The sequence below is a fragment of the Anguilla anguilla genome, chromosome 1 (genome assembly GCF_013347855.1).
Source record: "Anguilla anguilla isolate fAngAng1 chromosome 1, fAngAng1.pri, whole genome shotgun sequence".
Lineage (NCBI taxonomy): Eukaryota > Metazoa > Chordata > Actinopteri > Anguilliformes > Anguillidae > Anguilla > Anguilla anguilla.
The window spans coordinates 10,600,236-10,612,458 of record NC_049201.1 but is presented as its reverse complement, the minus strand read 5'-3'; the positions used below and the strand labels follow the sequence as shown (position 1 = coordinate 10,612,458).

General features: G+C 37.2%; 1 protein-coding gene across 3 annotated transcripts; it reads left to right on the top strand.

Annotated features, from left to right (window-relative positions):
• Positions 1 to 3,007: 3,007 nt before the first annotated feature.
• spata7 (spermatogenesis associated 7) lies at positions 3,008 to 11,506 on the top strand. Of its 3 annotated transcripts, none has more exons than XM_035404459.1 (12): positions 3,008 to 3,311; positions 3,705 to 3,776; positions 3,984 to 4,076; positions 4,391 to 4,438; positions 5,054 to 5,187; positions 5,604 to 6,055; positions 6,310 to 6,358; positions 7,900 to 8,024; positions 8,445 to 8,495; positions 8,748 to 8,825; positions 9,116 to 9,173; positions 9,628 to 9,811. In XM_035404459.1, exons 1-12 carry the CDS (start codon positions 3,278 to 3,280, stop codon positions 9,634 to 9,636), a joined length of 1,203 nt encoding a protein of 400 aa, XP_035260350.1. In that variant the 5' UTR covers positions 3,008 to 3,277; the 3' UTR covers positions 9,637 to 9,811. The 3 variants fall into 3 exon arrangements, with proteins under 3 accessions (XP_035260350.1, XP_035260342.1, XP_035260333.1); XM_035404451.1 differs by having other exon boundaries at positions 9,528 to 9,811; XM_035404442.1 differs by having other exon boundaries at positions 3,009 to 3,311; positions 9,669 to 11,506.
• Positions 11,507 to 12,223: the final 717 nt, after the last annotated feature.

Below are 12,223 nucleotides of genomic sequence, written 5' to 3'. Positions count from 1 at the left end.
AATGGAGGAATGGAAAAAGTTTTTTTTTTTTTTTTAATTGGGTGAAAAGGTAAAACCTAGGGATAGAAAGATGGTTAAAATGAATATATTAATTGATAACTGAAATTAGGATTTGAGTACACATAAATTCTGAGTGTCAGAAATGTGTGAGAGGAACCTTTAATTCACACAATTATCTAATATTTGTGTAGGAGAGTATCATAGTCTTGTATGTAAAAAATGATACTTCATGAAAATAATCAGGTTTCCTCTCTGAAAGTAATGGACTTCTTCTCTGTGAAGAGAGCACTATACACACAGGCTGCATTAAATTATAACAAATTATGGTGGGTGGTGTTGGGGGGGTTGCACATTGGAACAGGCTGAGCGAACAGGAGCTAAGGGGACTGGGTTTCGAGACTGGCACAAGCATGCATCTGTGGGAGTAATCTGAGCCCCACTCTCCACACAGCTATAAAATAAATCACAAATCACTTAGCTATATTTGGGTTTTTCTAGGTCAAAAGGTCCCCAAAACAAAACAGTAAGTACACCCATGAAGCAATATTTCTTTAACAGAATTGTTTTTCTCGCAAAAAGTGTGCTAATTATATTCTTTTTTCATTACAGCATGGGTGTTTCTTGCATATTTTTAAATTTAGTGATTGTTCTGCCATAAGGTACTTACTGTAACACTATGATCTCATCATTGGCTTCAAACCAATGATTGACTATTGTTGACTTGCACATACTTCACTTCGGTAGTCTTGACTTATGTATTGTGAGTGCTGATATACCATATAAATAAAAGGCTACAAGGTTGGGGATGTACAGTATCTAGCATGAGTAATCACCAGTATAACACATGAAAGCACTGCAGCAATTACCCTACAGGGTTTCATAAACCAAAGTGTTGGCATAATAAACTCAGAATCGATAAATTGTGCTGGCTGCCTAAAATCTGATTTAGTGTGTGTTTTCATTCTTATGGGAGAAGGTATTTAGTTATGCTAAATGCAGCAAACGGAGTTTATCTATCCAATTGAGTTTTGTACTAATCATTTAAAAACATAATTTTCATTATTATTATATAGTAGAATTTTAATAGATTTTTTAAAGTAGGGCAAAATATATGATCTGAAAACAGATCGCAAGGGTGCACAGTTTAATAATTGAAACAAGCAGTATCACAGGTCCAGTGGCTTTTTCGCTACACAACTACATGGTAGCTATTCATACAACACAGCACATCAGAGAAGCACTTACTGCAAAAAAAGCATTTAAATCCCTGCTACAGCTCAAGTTCGCTTGAATTTTAAAGACAGACGGAAACTAAATGGGCCAAAGTCATTATACTATTGCTTGTCTGCTTGCCATTTTGGACATCTTAATGGGAGATGTTTACTTGCCTCCACTGCTTACTGTTGCCATCCTCAAGTTAAAGAGAAATCAGCAGAACTTTTTGCATAAATTTAAAAGATCTAAGGGTAGTTTGAAAGGAAAGTTCTGCATTCATGGAAATTTAATATAATGGAATATATTTTTAAAAATATATGATGATAAATATTTTTACATTTTCAGTATTTTCCATTTCCGTAAGAGTCATGCCAGGTGATCAGTCATGTCACTTCTTTTTTATGTCAGTTCTTTAATGAATCTGGTTTGCCTGGCCATTTTGGAATGAATACAGTACCTGCTCAGCCTTCATTGGAACATATCACTAAAGATCACTAAAATCCACATGTATTCTAAATACCATCACCTATACTATATAGTGTATTGTCCAAGCATTCCATTTTATTGTTGAGATGGATGCATCCCCAAGAGACTCCTATTTTTACTGCATTTAATTATGAATGAAATTTGCTATGCCCCCTAAGAATGCTCATTAATATGTAATGACATGACGTCTTCAGGATGGGATAATTACCGCATGTGTTACTCCAAGAATTAAATATTCAAATACATTTCTTGGCAGATTTGTAGATGGGTTGGCGGATTTCTCTTCCTTGTATACTGTGTTTGTGTGTGTGCATGCGCGTGCGTGCGTATGTGTGTGTAATATGTGAATTAAATCAATTCAGTTAAGAAAATGTTACTGCTTGAAATGTAGAAGAATGATGGAACAAAATGACTATCTCTATGTTGTATACATCCTTTAAATGCAAGAAGATCCGTAAATATGATCTGAATTATTATTTTTTAGTCAGTCAACCTTTATTTTGAATAGTAGGCTACCCTTTACAAACATGATATTACATAATGCTTCACGGAGGATGTGGGCAAAACACATACATGCCAATGTGAGAGAAACTGCAGAATTATTCTCCAACCCCGTGAAACATAAAAGGCAATCATATTTAAATCCTGCAAATTTACTCTTATCCTATTTAAGAATGAATAAGGTGACTAATACCTCACAGTAACTGCAATTCATTTTTGATGATGATGTTCATGAAGGCTTTTAAAACAGTCTATCTGGGGACATGATCAGAAATATGGACAACAGTAGGCTACTTACTTCTTGCTTAAAGCTCTGGGGGCCACAAGAGAAATGAGTATGGTGGGCTGTACAATCAATGACTGTTACTGTGCACATTTCCAGGACCATGGAGCAGGACTAATGATCTAAAGTCCCAGAGCAGCAGAAAACAAATGTTGCATAGTGCAGAGGCTAAACAAACGAATGAATAAATAAATAAATAAATAAATAAAGACGACTGCTTTAAGCTATTGGTCCACTGTTGCCATTTATTGTAGGGCGTGCCAACCAGCAGTTACCACTGGGAATGTCAAGGAACGACCCTACAGAAAATCATCACCAAAGACAGACATTTTTTCTTCCCAATCAAATGTTTTTCAGACCCTTTTTTTGCATATAAACAAAACGGGTATTAACGGTAGGTAAAACAGTTTTACGGTTATTGGTTGCAGAGAGCCATGGATCCTCTTCTTTTCACAATAAGAGTTTCATCTTTCCCCACCAAATTCCCAGCATTTGCACTGGGGGAAGGATTCCCGGCGTGGTTTACGTTACGCAATGACGTACGCGTAGCAACCAGCATGGCGACGAGTAAAGCTTTTTACTGCAGTGTAATATAAGCGGATAGGCTTTTGCGATAGCAATTACGGTTTTTCCAAGCATTTTAAAAGTCAGGAGTAACTAGGCAGTGCAACGAAGTAAAAGTGTGTCAGTTTATAGCTATACGCCATAATGATTTACAGTTCAAACTAAATAAATACTAAAATGATTAGCTCCGTTTACGATTATCTTGCTCGCTGGCTAACATAGAAGAGCATGGGATATATGAAACTCATGGACGCAAGGAAAGGTAACTTAAGCGTTTGTCCGCGACATAGACCATCGCTGCAATGTCCTCAACTGTTATCCCTTTGCAAAGTTAGCTAGGTAGCTAATTAATTTAGACTTGTCCGATAACAGATTATCTAGCATTCTATAGCTAGCAGACAGACTGTGAGATTACGCTAGCTAGCTAATGATAGCCGTATAGACTAAATTAGCTCATTTGCTGAACTCCTATCGTCAGCTATCTTGACTGGCTATCTAGTCTTAATTATCGAGCTAATGTAACGCTAGTTAGCTACTTAGCCACATCATAATACTTCGATAGCCTAGCACTAATGCAATTGTGGGCTCCATTAAAGTTAATATTTGCCTTTGTTTATTTTAGCTATGGTTAACTATATTTGTTTGTTTATTTTAGTGAACGCGTCACCTGTCTCACGATACAGTCTGGCTGGGCCATTCAAGGGACATCTGAGCTTTAAAAGCAGCCGTAAGTAACTCGGCTCTAGCTCTTTACCTTGTTGTCATTTATTAAAGCTCTCTGTACTACCGGCTCGTAAATACAATCAGATACGCTGTCACAAGCAGAGATATGGGGGCGTTAAAATGTCATTTCCATAGATAATGTAAATATTTTTGGGGAAAAAAAGATTTTTTGGAAAAAAAGAGTAAATTGCACATTGTTTATGTGCTTCAGCTTACTGCCCCGGATCTTCAAGCAAGCTTACGAGCCAGTACATAATCGAAGATCATATGGTATCCCATTACAAAAAGGTGTTCTCAGCCAAAGGTAAGAAAATATTCAGTCTCAGTGGAGCCAGGAAATATGTCTGGGTAAGCATGTCGCTGCATGTGCTGAATTAAGTGTTTTATTAACTGTGTGTATACCCATACTACAGTTCTGTCAAATTGTGAAAAGTATTGACACTTTTGTAGAAATGTCCAGTAAAATGTAGTGGAATATCAATTGAAATCATAAAGGAGACTGTATATTGGCAGAAATCTCAAGCTCTGCTGATTTATGTAGTATATAGAGATACTAGTAAGCCATTTTGTCTATTGATGGTAATATATTTCATGTGTCATATTTTGTTAATTTTTCAGCTGCTGTGGACTCAACGGTGCCTAAAAGCTTGCTAAGCAGTGTGAAATGTATGTCAATCTCATTTAATATTCACAACAGATTTAAAACTGATTACTATTAATAGCATACCTTTCTCAGTTGTAATTCAGCCAGATATGTTTTTCCAGACTTGACTGAAATACAATCATTAATGTTTGTTTCTTGCCATTCATCTTGAGTGGTTTAATTAATGAAAGAGGAAACTAAATGACAGGAACATTTAGGGAAATCAGTGTTTGCTCCTTTCCCACGCCAACACATTGTATATTACATGTATATAACTTTTATGAATTGTAAAATATCTCAGTAGGTTTTAATTGTAATTGTACAATAATGTCATACGGTGCTTAAAATATTCTGTGATAGTAGCATGAGAATTTCAAGTGTGATGTTTATTATAATGTAAAATAGTTGCTGCGTGTTATTCCACAATACTATGTTATACCTGAAGCACATGGGCACTTGGTTTATTTATTTATATAGCACCTTTCAAGCAAAAAACACTAGGTGCATTTAATTAATAGGCTAAGACCCTTGTTATGGCCTACAGCTCTTTAGCTGTTTTTTATTGTTGTAGGTATATTTTAATTGATGTGTAATACAATACAGATAAGACTTTATGATAATTTGTTTACATCTAACAGACACTGACCAGCAGAGACGAGAGAGGTTAAAGAAGGATATTGATCGGAATGAGAGACGGTCTCATTCAGTCCAGTCACTGTCCCAGAAGAGCGTCAGGTCCGATACCAGACCCTCCTCAACTGAAGTCATCCAGGCAAGGGTTCACACCAGTTCTCAGGCTGCTCCACAGCAGCAAGTTTTCTTCTGTCATTTTAGATTGTGATTTGTAAAAACCTAGGTCTATTTTGCTTATTCAAACTATAATTGGCACATCCCCAGCACATTCCTTCTTTCCCATGTAGCTTTCAAATTAATAATGTATTTTCCCTTTTGTGATTCCACAGTACCCTACCTTAAAACATTGTATTTAAGTTTTGTAAATATTAAATTTCGAACAGCTGTAGTTAAAACACCACCTCAAATCTCAGTCACATACTTTTTGTTGTGTTGTAACATCTTAAATTCTCACCATTTAAAACAAAAAAGTACTTAACTGAAAATAACTGAAATGTAGGCTATTCAAATAGCGTATGAATGCCTAAAACACAGTTTCCTTTTCTTTCACTACAGAGTCATGCGTCTGTGCACAGAGGCCAGGACATTTATCCTTGTCTGGGAAGCCCCGTGACGTCCACCCCAAGGCTCAACTCCTCTTTCCGCACCAAACACAGCGCCTATCCCTCCCAGATGGACCAGCTGTGGAGCCCACCGCACCGGTACCGCTCTGCCTCCGAGCTCAGCTACAGGAGCCCCAACGCCCGCAGGCAGCTCTCCGCCCGCTCCTGCTTCACCTCCAGCAGCCACAACGGATACAAGCAGTCCTTCCAGGATCCGGTTCAGAAGACCTACAGCGGTGACCTTCTGCAGAAGCACTCTCATCATTTCACCGAAGATAAGCCCTTCACGCCCCGGACGCTGAAAACTGAGAGCAAGTCCTTTCTGTCTCAGTACCGCTTCTACACCCCTCCCCGGGGGAAACAGACAGACCCAAAGCTGACTCATCAGGACACATTCCATGGAAGGTGCGTTGGAAGAATGATTCATATTAACTCACTTGCAGTGGTCGCAAGGTTACTGATATGTACTTCCATAGAAACAAGCAGATTAGAATCCTTTCAAGTAATTAAATCTGATTATACAAATTTTCTTCAAGAATATTTGGCCTATATGTATAAAAATAAAAACATTATTGGAATTTGAAAGCACACACATTCTATTAGGCTGCAACATAATTTGCACAAAAAATCATATTTTTTTATTTCTATTTTTCATGTAGCACACACTTCATGGGAGGTTCACCAGAAGAGGAATGGGACCTACCCCAGGCAAGTTTGATTATGAAATAACTGATCAAAAAACCCTGTGTCCAAAATTTTAATCCACATTTGAAATGTACTTACCCTTATTACCTCCACTTGGGAGTCCCACTTTAATTGATGCAACACCAACAGAGGTAGGAAGGATCATAGGAAGCTCATTACCCATTTCAGTTGTTTGTTATTACCACGGAGACATCCTGGCAGTAAATTATGGCATAGTTTTGCTTCAGTGTAATTCCAGGTATACCTTAGGATTTAGGCCAGCTGGACACATGCTGGTTTGATAATTCATGTAATTATTTTTTGCTTTCTAAGCAGCTATCTGACAAAGCGAGGGAACTGTAAATATCATTGTCAGATGTGACTAGCAAGCTTACATGGCTAAAGTACAAATATGGAATCGCAAGTATTGTTGCTAGTTAGCTGACAAAGGTGGAGCTAATAATAGCATTAGATAATATGTCTAACTAGGTTTTTTTTTAAATTTATGAATAAAAGGCTCTGGGCTGCTGTAGACTAATTGTGTCACCTTATTGATGGATTGGGCTTGTACCAAAAATAGCTATGTCTGTTGACTCTCAGGGATTTTATCCCTCTGAAGTTTAAGTGAGGTTTGTGAGGGTAGAGCGAATACTGAACTGAGGCTCAGCCAATGGTCCGTACCAATCTATAAATGTTGTCTGGAGTTTTTTCCCTCCCCTAATTGGGCCATCTTAAGTGCAATCTAAATCTGTGCTTGAAGGGAAAAAAGACAAGAGGAGGTCCATATCATGTTCAGTGGAAAGAAGTTTAATGGCTTGGAAAGTGAAATATTTATCAGCTGTACTCCTTGAGGTCGGATTGGCTGAGATTGCAGAAAGATGATGGGATTGTTCTACGAAATGGATGAGAGATTGAACAGATGGGGCATTTAGTGTGGAGTGTAGCACTATTGGACATACAGGAGCTGTTTGAACAAAAAATACCTGTGAAATGTCGTACAGTGATGGACATCAAAAATAAGCTGGGCAGACAGAACTACAGATGAACTGCTGAGATGGGGTGGGATGGAGAACTGATTGGACAGTTTTCAAGATGAAAAATGACCATGGATCAGATGTCACATGAAGGAGAAATAGTGAAAGAAGTGACCAGATAAAGCGGTTTATGAAATGATGGTTTAAGAAATGACTGGGGTTCTTACAGAATGGTGGTTCTTTTTTAAGCTAAGAGGACCAATTTAATTTAAGTGCCTGCCGAGTGCCTGTCATTGCAGATTAGAAACGGGAGGTACTGAATTTGTTAGTGACAGAACTGTATTAAACAGGGCATTTGAAATCAACTGTGGTGAAAGAAAAAAAATTATACCACCACTGTCCCCCAAAGGAGGGGTAACTTTGTTGTGTCACAATATATATTCAGTTACAAAAGCACAGGTGCATTGATGTCCCCCGGTGTACTCCCCCCCCCCCCCCCCCCCCCCACTCGGGGGAAAAAAAAGAAAGAAAACTCTTATCCCAACCTCAGGTTTCCTTAAAGAATTAATTTTGAGTGATTTCTGTGCCCAGGAAATTAGTAATGAGCATGAATGGTCAGATGAGGAGTCTCACAGTTTGAACCATTCTGACGTCGGGCTTCAAGTCAGGGAACAGAAGACCAGAAGGAGGAGCAGTGATCTCCACTCTTCATCTTGGTACTATTTGGTTATATCAGTTGCAAATCAACATCCTGTCATGTACACTGAAGTTCCCATTTATTGTTACTTGATATGTACAATATTTACAATGAAAACATTATTACATGTAGTGATGAAGTGTTGATTATGAAGCAGATTATAATGTACATTTTGTAGCTTGAGAGTTCTATTACATTGCATTTAAAAAAAATATATATTTCTGTTTTACGTTTTATGATTAAACTAATATGTAAGATCCGTGTGATCCCGCCACCTATGTCTTTACCTGTCACCTCTCACCTGTGACCTTATACTGTAGGTCACCCAAAACCCAAGACAAAAACCGCACACTTCATCCTTGTAGCTAAACTCAAAACAATAATAACAAGACACACAAAATGGCTCCTACAACTTAATATTGGATTTTATCTTTTGAAGGGTTTCGCCAGATGGAATGAAGTCCCCTGTGATGAAGAAAGTGACTGCAGAGTGAGAATGCACCGTCTTTTCAATGCAGTGGCTAAATGAGTCCTGTATTCTTGCATAGCTACATGCAAATCATTTCTGTTATGCTGACCGATAGCATATCATTCAAAATCTTCAGAATAAGATTTGTATTACATTCTTGACTTTCTGAAATATGAATATTCTATAAATCAGTGTTTTTACTGTAGATTGATGTATATTGTGTTCTTTCACAATGGTCTGTAAAAGTAATGCCCCTCCCCCCCATTTTTTAAGGGAAGAAGAGCTGATGTACCTTGAATTTATCGCAGATGTGACCAATGACATCTTATCAAGGGGACTGTATTCTGACAGGTATCTGAACTTGCATCTAACTTGCATCTAGTTATTTTTGAGAGTGCTTTCCAACTGCTAACTTTCTGATGCTTGGTTATATACTTTTTATCTCGTCTTACCTGCATAAATGTTCTAATGGGTTTACAGATAGGTGGGTAGACGACAGCTTTTTTAAAGCTGTCTCTGAATTTAAATGATGAAGAATATAAGATAACCTTTCAACAGTTGCAGATACTAGCATAACCAGGAACTTGGCCAGCTGTCAGTTTGGTGATATTGTTGTATCCTGTTGATTTCCATTGCCGCAGGGTTTTGGAGCGTGTGTTTGCTCGTCAGATGGAGATGAATAAGCATCGACTAGATAAGGTAGGTACCGTTCCAAATTTAGCAATGCAGTACCTGTGCAGGCAAATTGCCGTTGTAATTAGATGATGCTGTCTTATTTAGTGTCTATTAAGGGATTGCATTCTGTTAGCAATCACATTTGGATTTAATTTTGTACCTTTGACTTATTATCCTTGAGTAATGGAAGTAGACATTAAGTAAGGATAGTCACCTATTACATTATTCGTGTGTTTGGTATGGTAGACAAACACAGTTCATAAACTTGCTGTCCTAAATTAAAAAAATATAGGTAAATTTTAATTATAATGTATATGTGTAACATACTGTGGACAGAAAATGCCTTTTTATTTTGCCTTTTCATTTTTTGTTTTACAGAATATACGCATATAAGAGCACATATATCCAGAACAATGTTTCGTTTGAATTTTTAAAAATGAGATTTAGAATGATGTTCGTTATTTGTGTACGATTTAAGGTACACTGAATCAAGGATTTTCACCTTATTTTTCAATAAAGGACAAAATGCGCCACCTTCTGGAAGTTCTTCGCAAAGACCTTGCAAGTCCTTCTGATTCTGTCACAAACTGCACAGAGCTTGGAGAAAAAGGAGGAAGTTACCTACCCCCCAGTTTCCTGTCAAGTCTGGGAAATGATTCCATCTCTGAAACCAAAGATAGTAGTGTCATTGCATGCACTGTGTTTCACAAGGACTGTGGAGAAGTGGTGAATTCAATTGACTCATCTCCCCCTCCTGTATCAGAGAACTGTGCTTGGAATAAAGATTTACCAGGACATAAAGGAGCAGAAGACTCTGAAGAGTCTAGTCCTTACTCAAACTGTGAACAGACACATCTGCCCGACTCTGAGAATAACGAAGAAAGTGTCCCAGACAATCTTGAACAATCAAAAGAGGTAGTGGACTTGGAAAGAAATTTGGCAGAGTCCTTATGCATGTCTGAAGATATCAAGGACAAGCATAAAGCTGACCTTACAGAACACTTTCTCAGCGATGAGGAGTTCTAATTCCTCTCATTTTAGGTCAGGCCACCATTTTGTGATATCCTTCATCTAATAAAATGGACAGTATTTGAAATGTGCTTTTTTTTTTTTTTTTTACCTCCAAGTCTGAAATGCCCTTTTTTTTATTTTTTTTTTTTACCTCCAAGTCTTACCAGATATTCCCTGTCAAAACTAAATGTGTTGAATAGCAGTAGGTTTGTGTTGTTTCACTCTTACGTGATGCCATGTTTTCTTGATCGGCCTAATCTTTCAGTGTGATGCATTTGGACCAATCAGATCACTGCATGTTTTATGGAAAGAGTAAGACACGCCCAAACTTCCCTTACTATGGAACCTGCACTCAACTGATTTGTGATCAGAGGAAAAGACACACCGTGTATTGACATTATAAGTTAATATATCTTAGTTAAATGGCCGTAGCTGTGAGGATAAATGGTTGAATAGCTGTTGTATAAACTGTTAAAAACTGTGTAGCAAGCATAGGGTGGTTTAATTCCTACTTGTCCTCCCAGTTTCCTCAGATGTGATCAGATTTTTAAATTTATTTTTCTACCCTCTACCCATATATGAAGTTCCTGTGAAAGTTACAGCTGTTACAACCGATGTGCATTCCCATGATTTAAAACAAAAAACGAAAAAAAAAAAAACATTCAATTTTAAGTTGCAGGTTTAGCTGTTTTCAGTATTTTTTAAAATAGATTTTCTCTAACATGCCGTTTCTTTATACTTTAAATATCTGATGTGGAACATGTCAGGTTATGTTCTTTTAATCCATGTGGCGAACGTTTAAAAGGACTTTGTTTTTCTTGTTTTTTTTTTTTGTTTTTCAAAATGATGGAAGACTTGGAGTTGAGTATTTCAGTTATGTACCTGTAGGTTTATGTTTTGCGTTTCACTTTGTGAGCTTTGTGATACAAGTAGTTTTTGAAGTTTCAAATTATTTTGTAATGACAACATATTCCAGGTGATTCTTGTAGGTAAACAGTAGTGAATACTGCCTAGAAGGTTTGAGACTAAGTTCTTGCAATGCTGGCTATATAATGGAGTAGACTGTCACAAAAATGAATGTGAGCTAATGACCAATGATCGGATCAATTTCAGCCTGGGGACTACCGGTGCTGGATATGTCATTTACTGTTTTGCTATGGTTTGCTGTATTTATACATATTATTTATATGTAGGCTAATTTTTAGCCATTGTAGTTCTGACTGTTTACACATAGTACTTGAAAATGTAATATTCTGGAAAGCATTTATTATTTATTTTATGACACTGCAAATACCTATAGTTTTCCTTCTATTTCAATGAAATAAATTGTTTATTCTGTAACCTTATTTGGTTGTCTGTCTGAAAGATTATACGGGTGATTGTTAGTTCTGATACATGTAACAATATGCGATGCACTTTTCTGAATTTTGAATCAATTGATGAAGATTAAGGAGATGAAAGAGGATGACACACGCGTTCGACCAGGAACAATAATGAATTGACAACAGCAGAAACAAAATAATGCTTTCAATAAATATTAGATCTTATATTCAGGACGATTCAGCAGATTATAAGTGTTTACCATTTGGCTGCTGAAGTTCTATGTGGCATATTATTATTATTATTATTATCATCATCAATAATAATAAACGTTTACGTTTCAGTAGAACTTTAAAAAATGTGCGTGTGTGTAAATATATATTTAATCGCGAGACTTCGTGCGGTCTAAAATTCTGCTCCCCTCTCGGCAGTGGATGAGACAGCTGTCTCATTCCTGGCATTTTCCCTGCCTGGCATTCCAGCTGTCTGATGTAATGGACTCAAACCCGGTGGTGTTTTGTGTATCACGCCGTAAGCAAAACATTATTTAAAAAAACCTCCAAAAGTATTCGTTCAAATGAAATGATCCGAGCTGGATATGCGCTTAAATTAAATTCCCATTGTTCTTTACACAGCGCACGATTCAGACTGCTTTGTTTTGAAAATACCGGTCTGCTGTTAGTGGACGAATATTTATTGAGACAGACAAGGGGAAAATAGATCCGCGGATGTATACGAAGGCT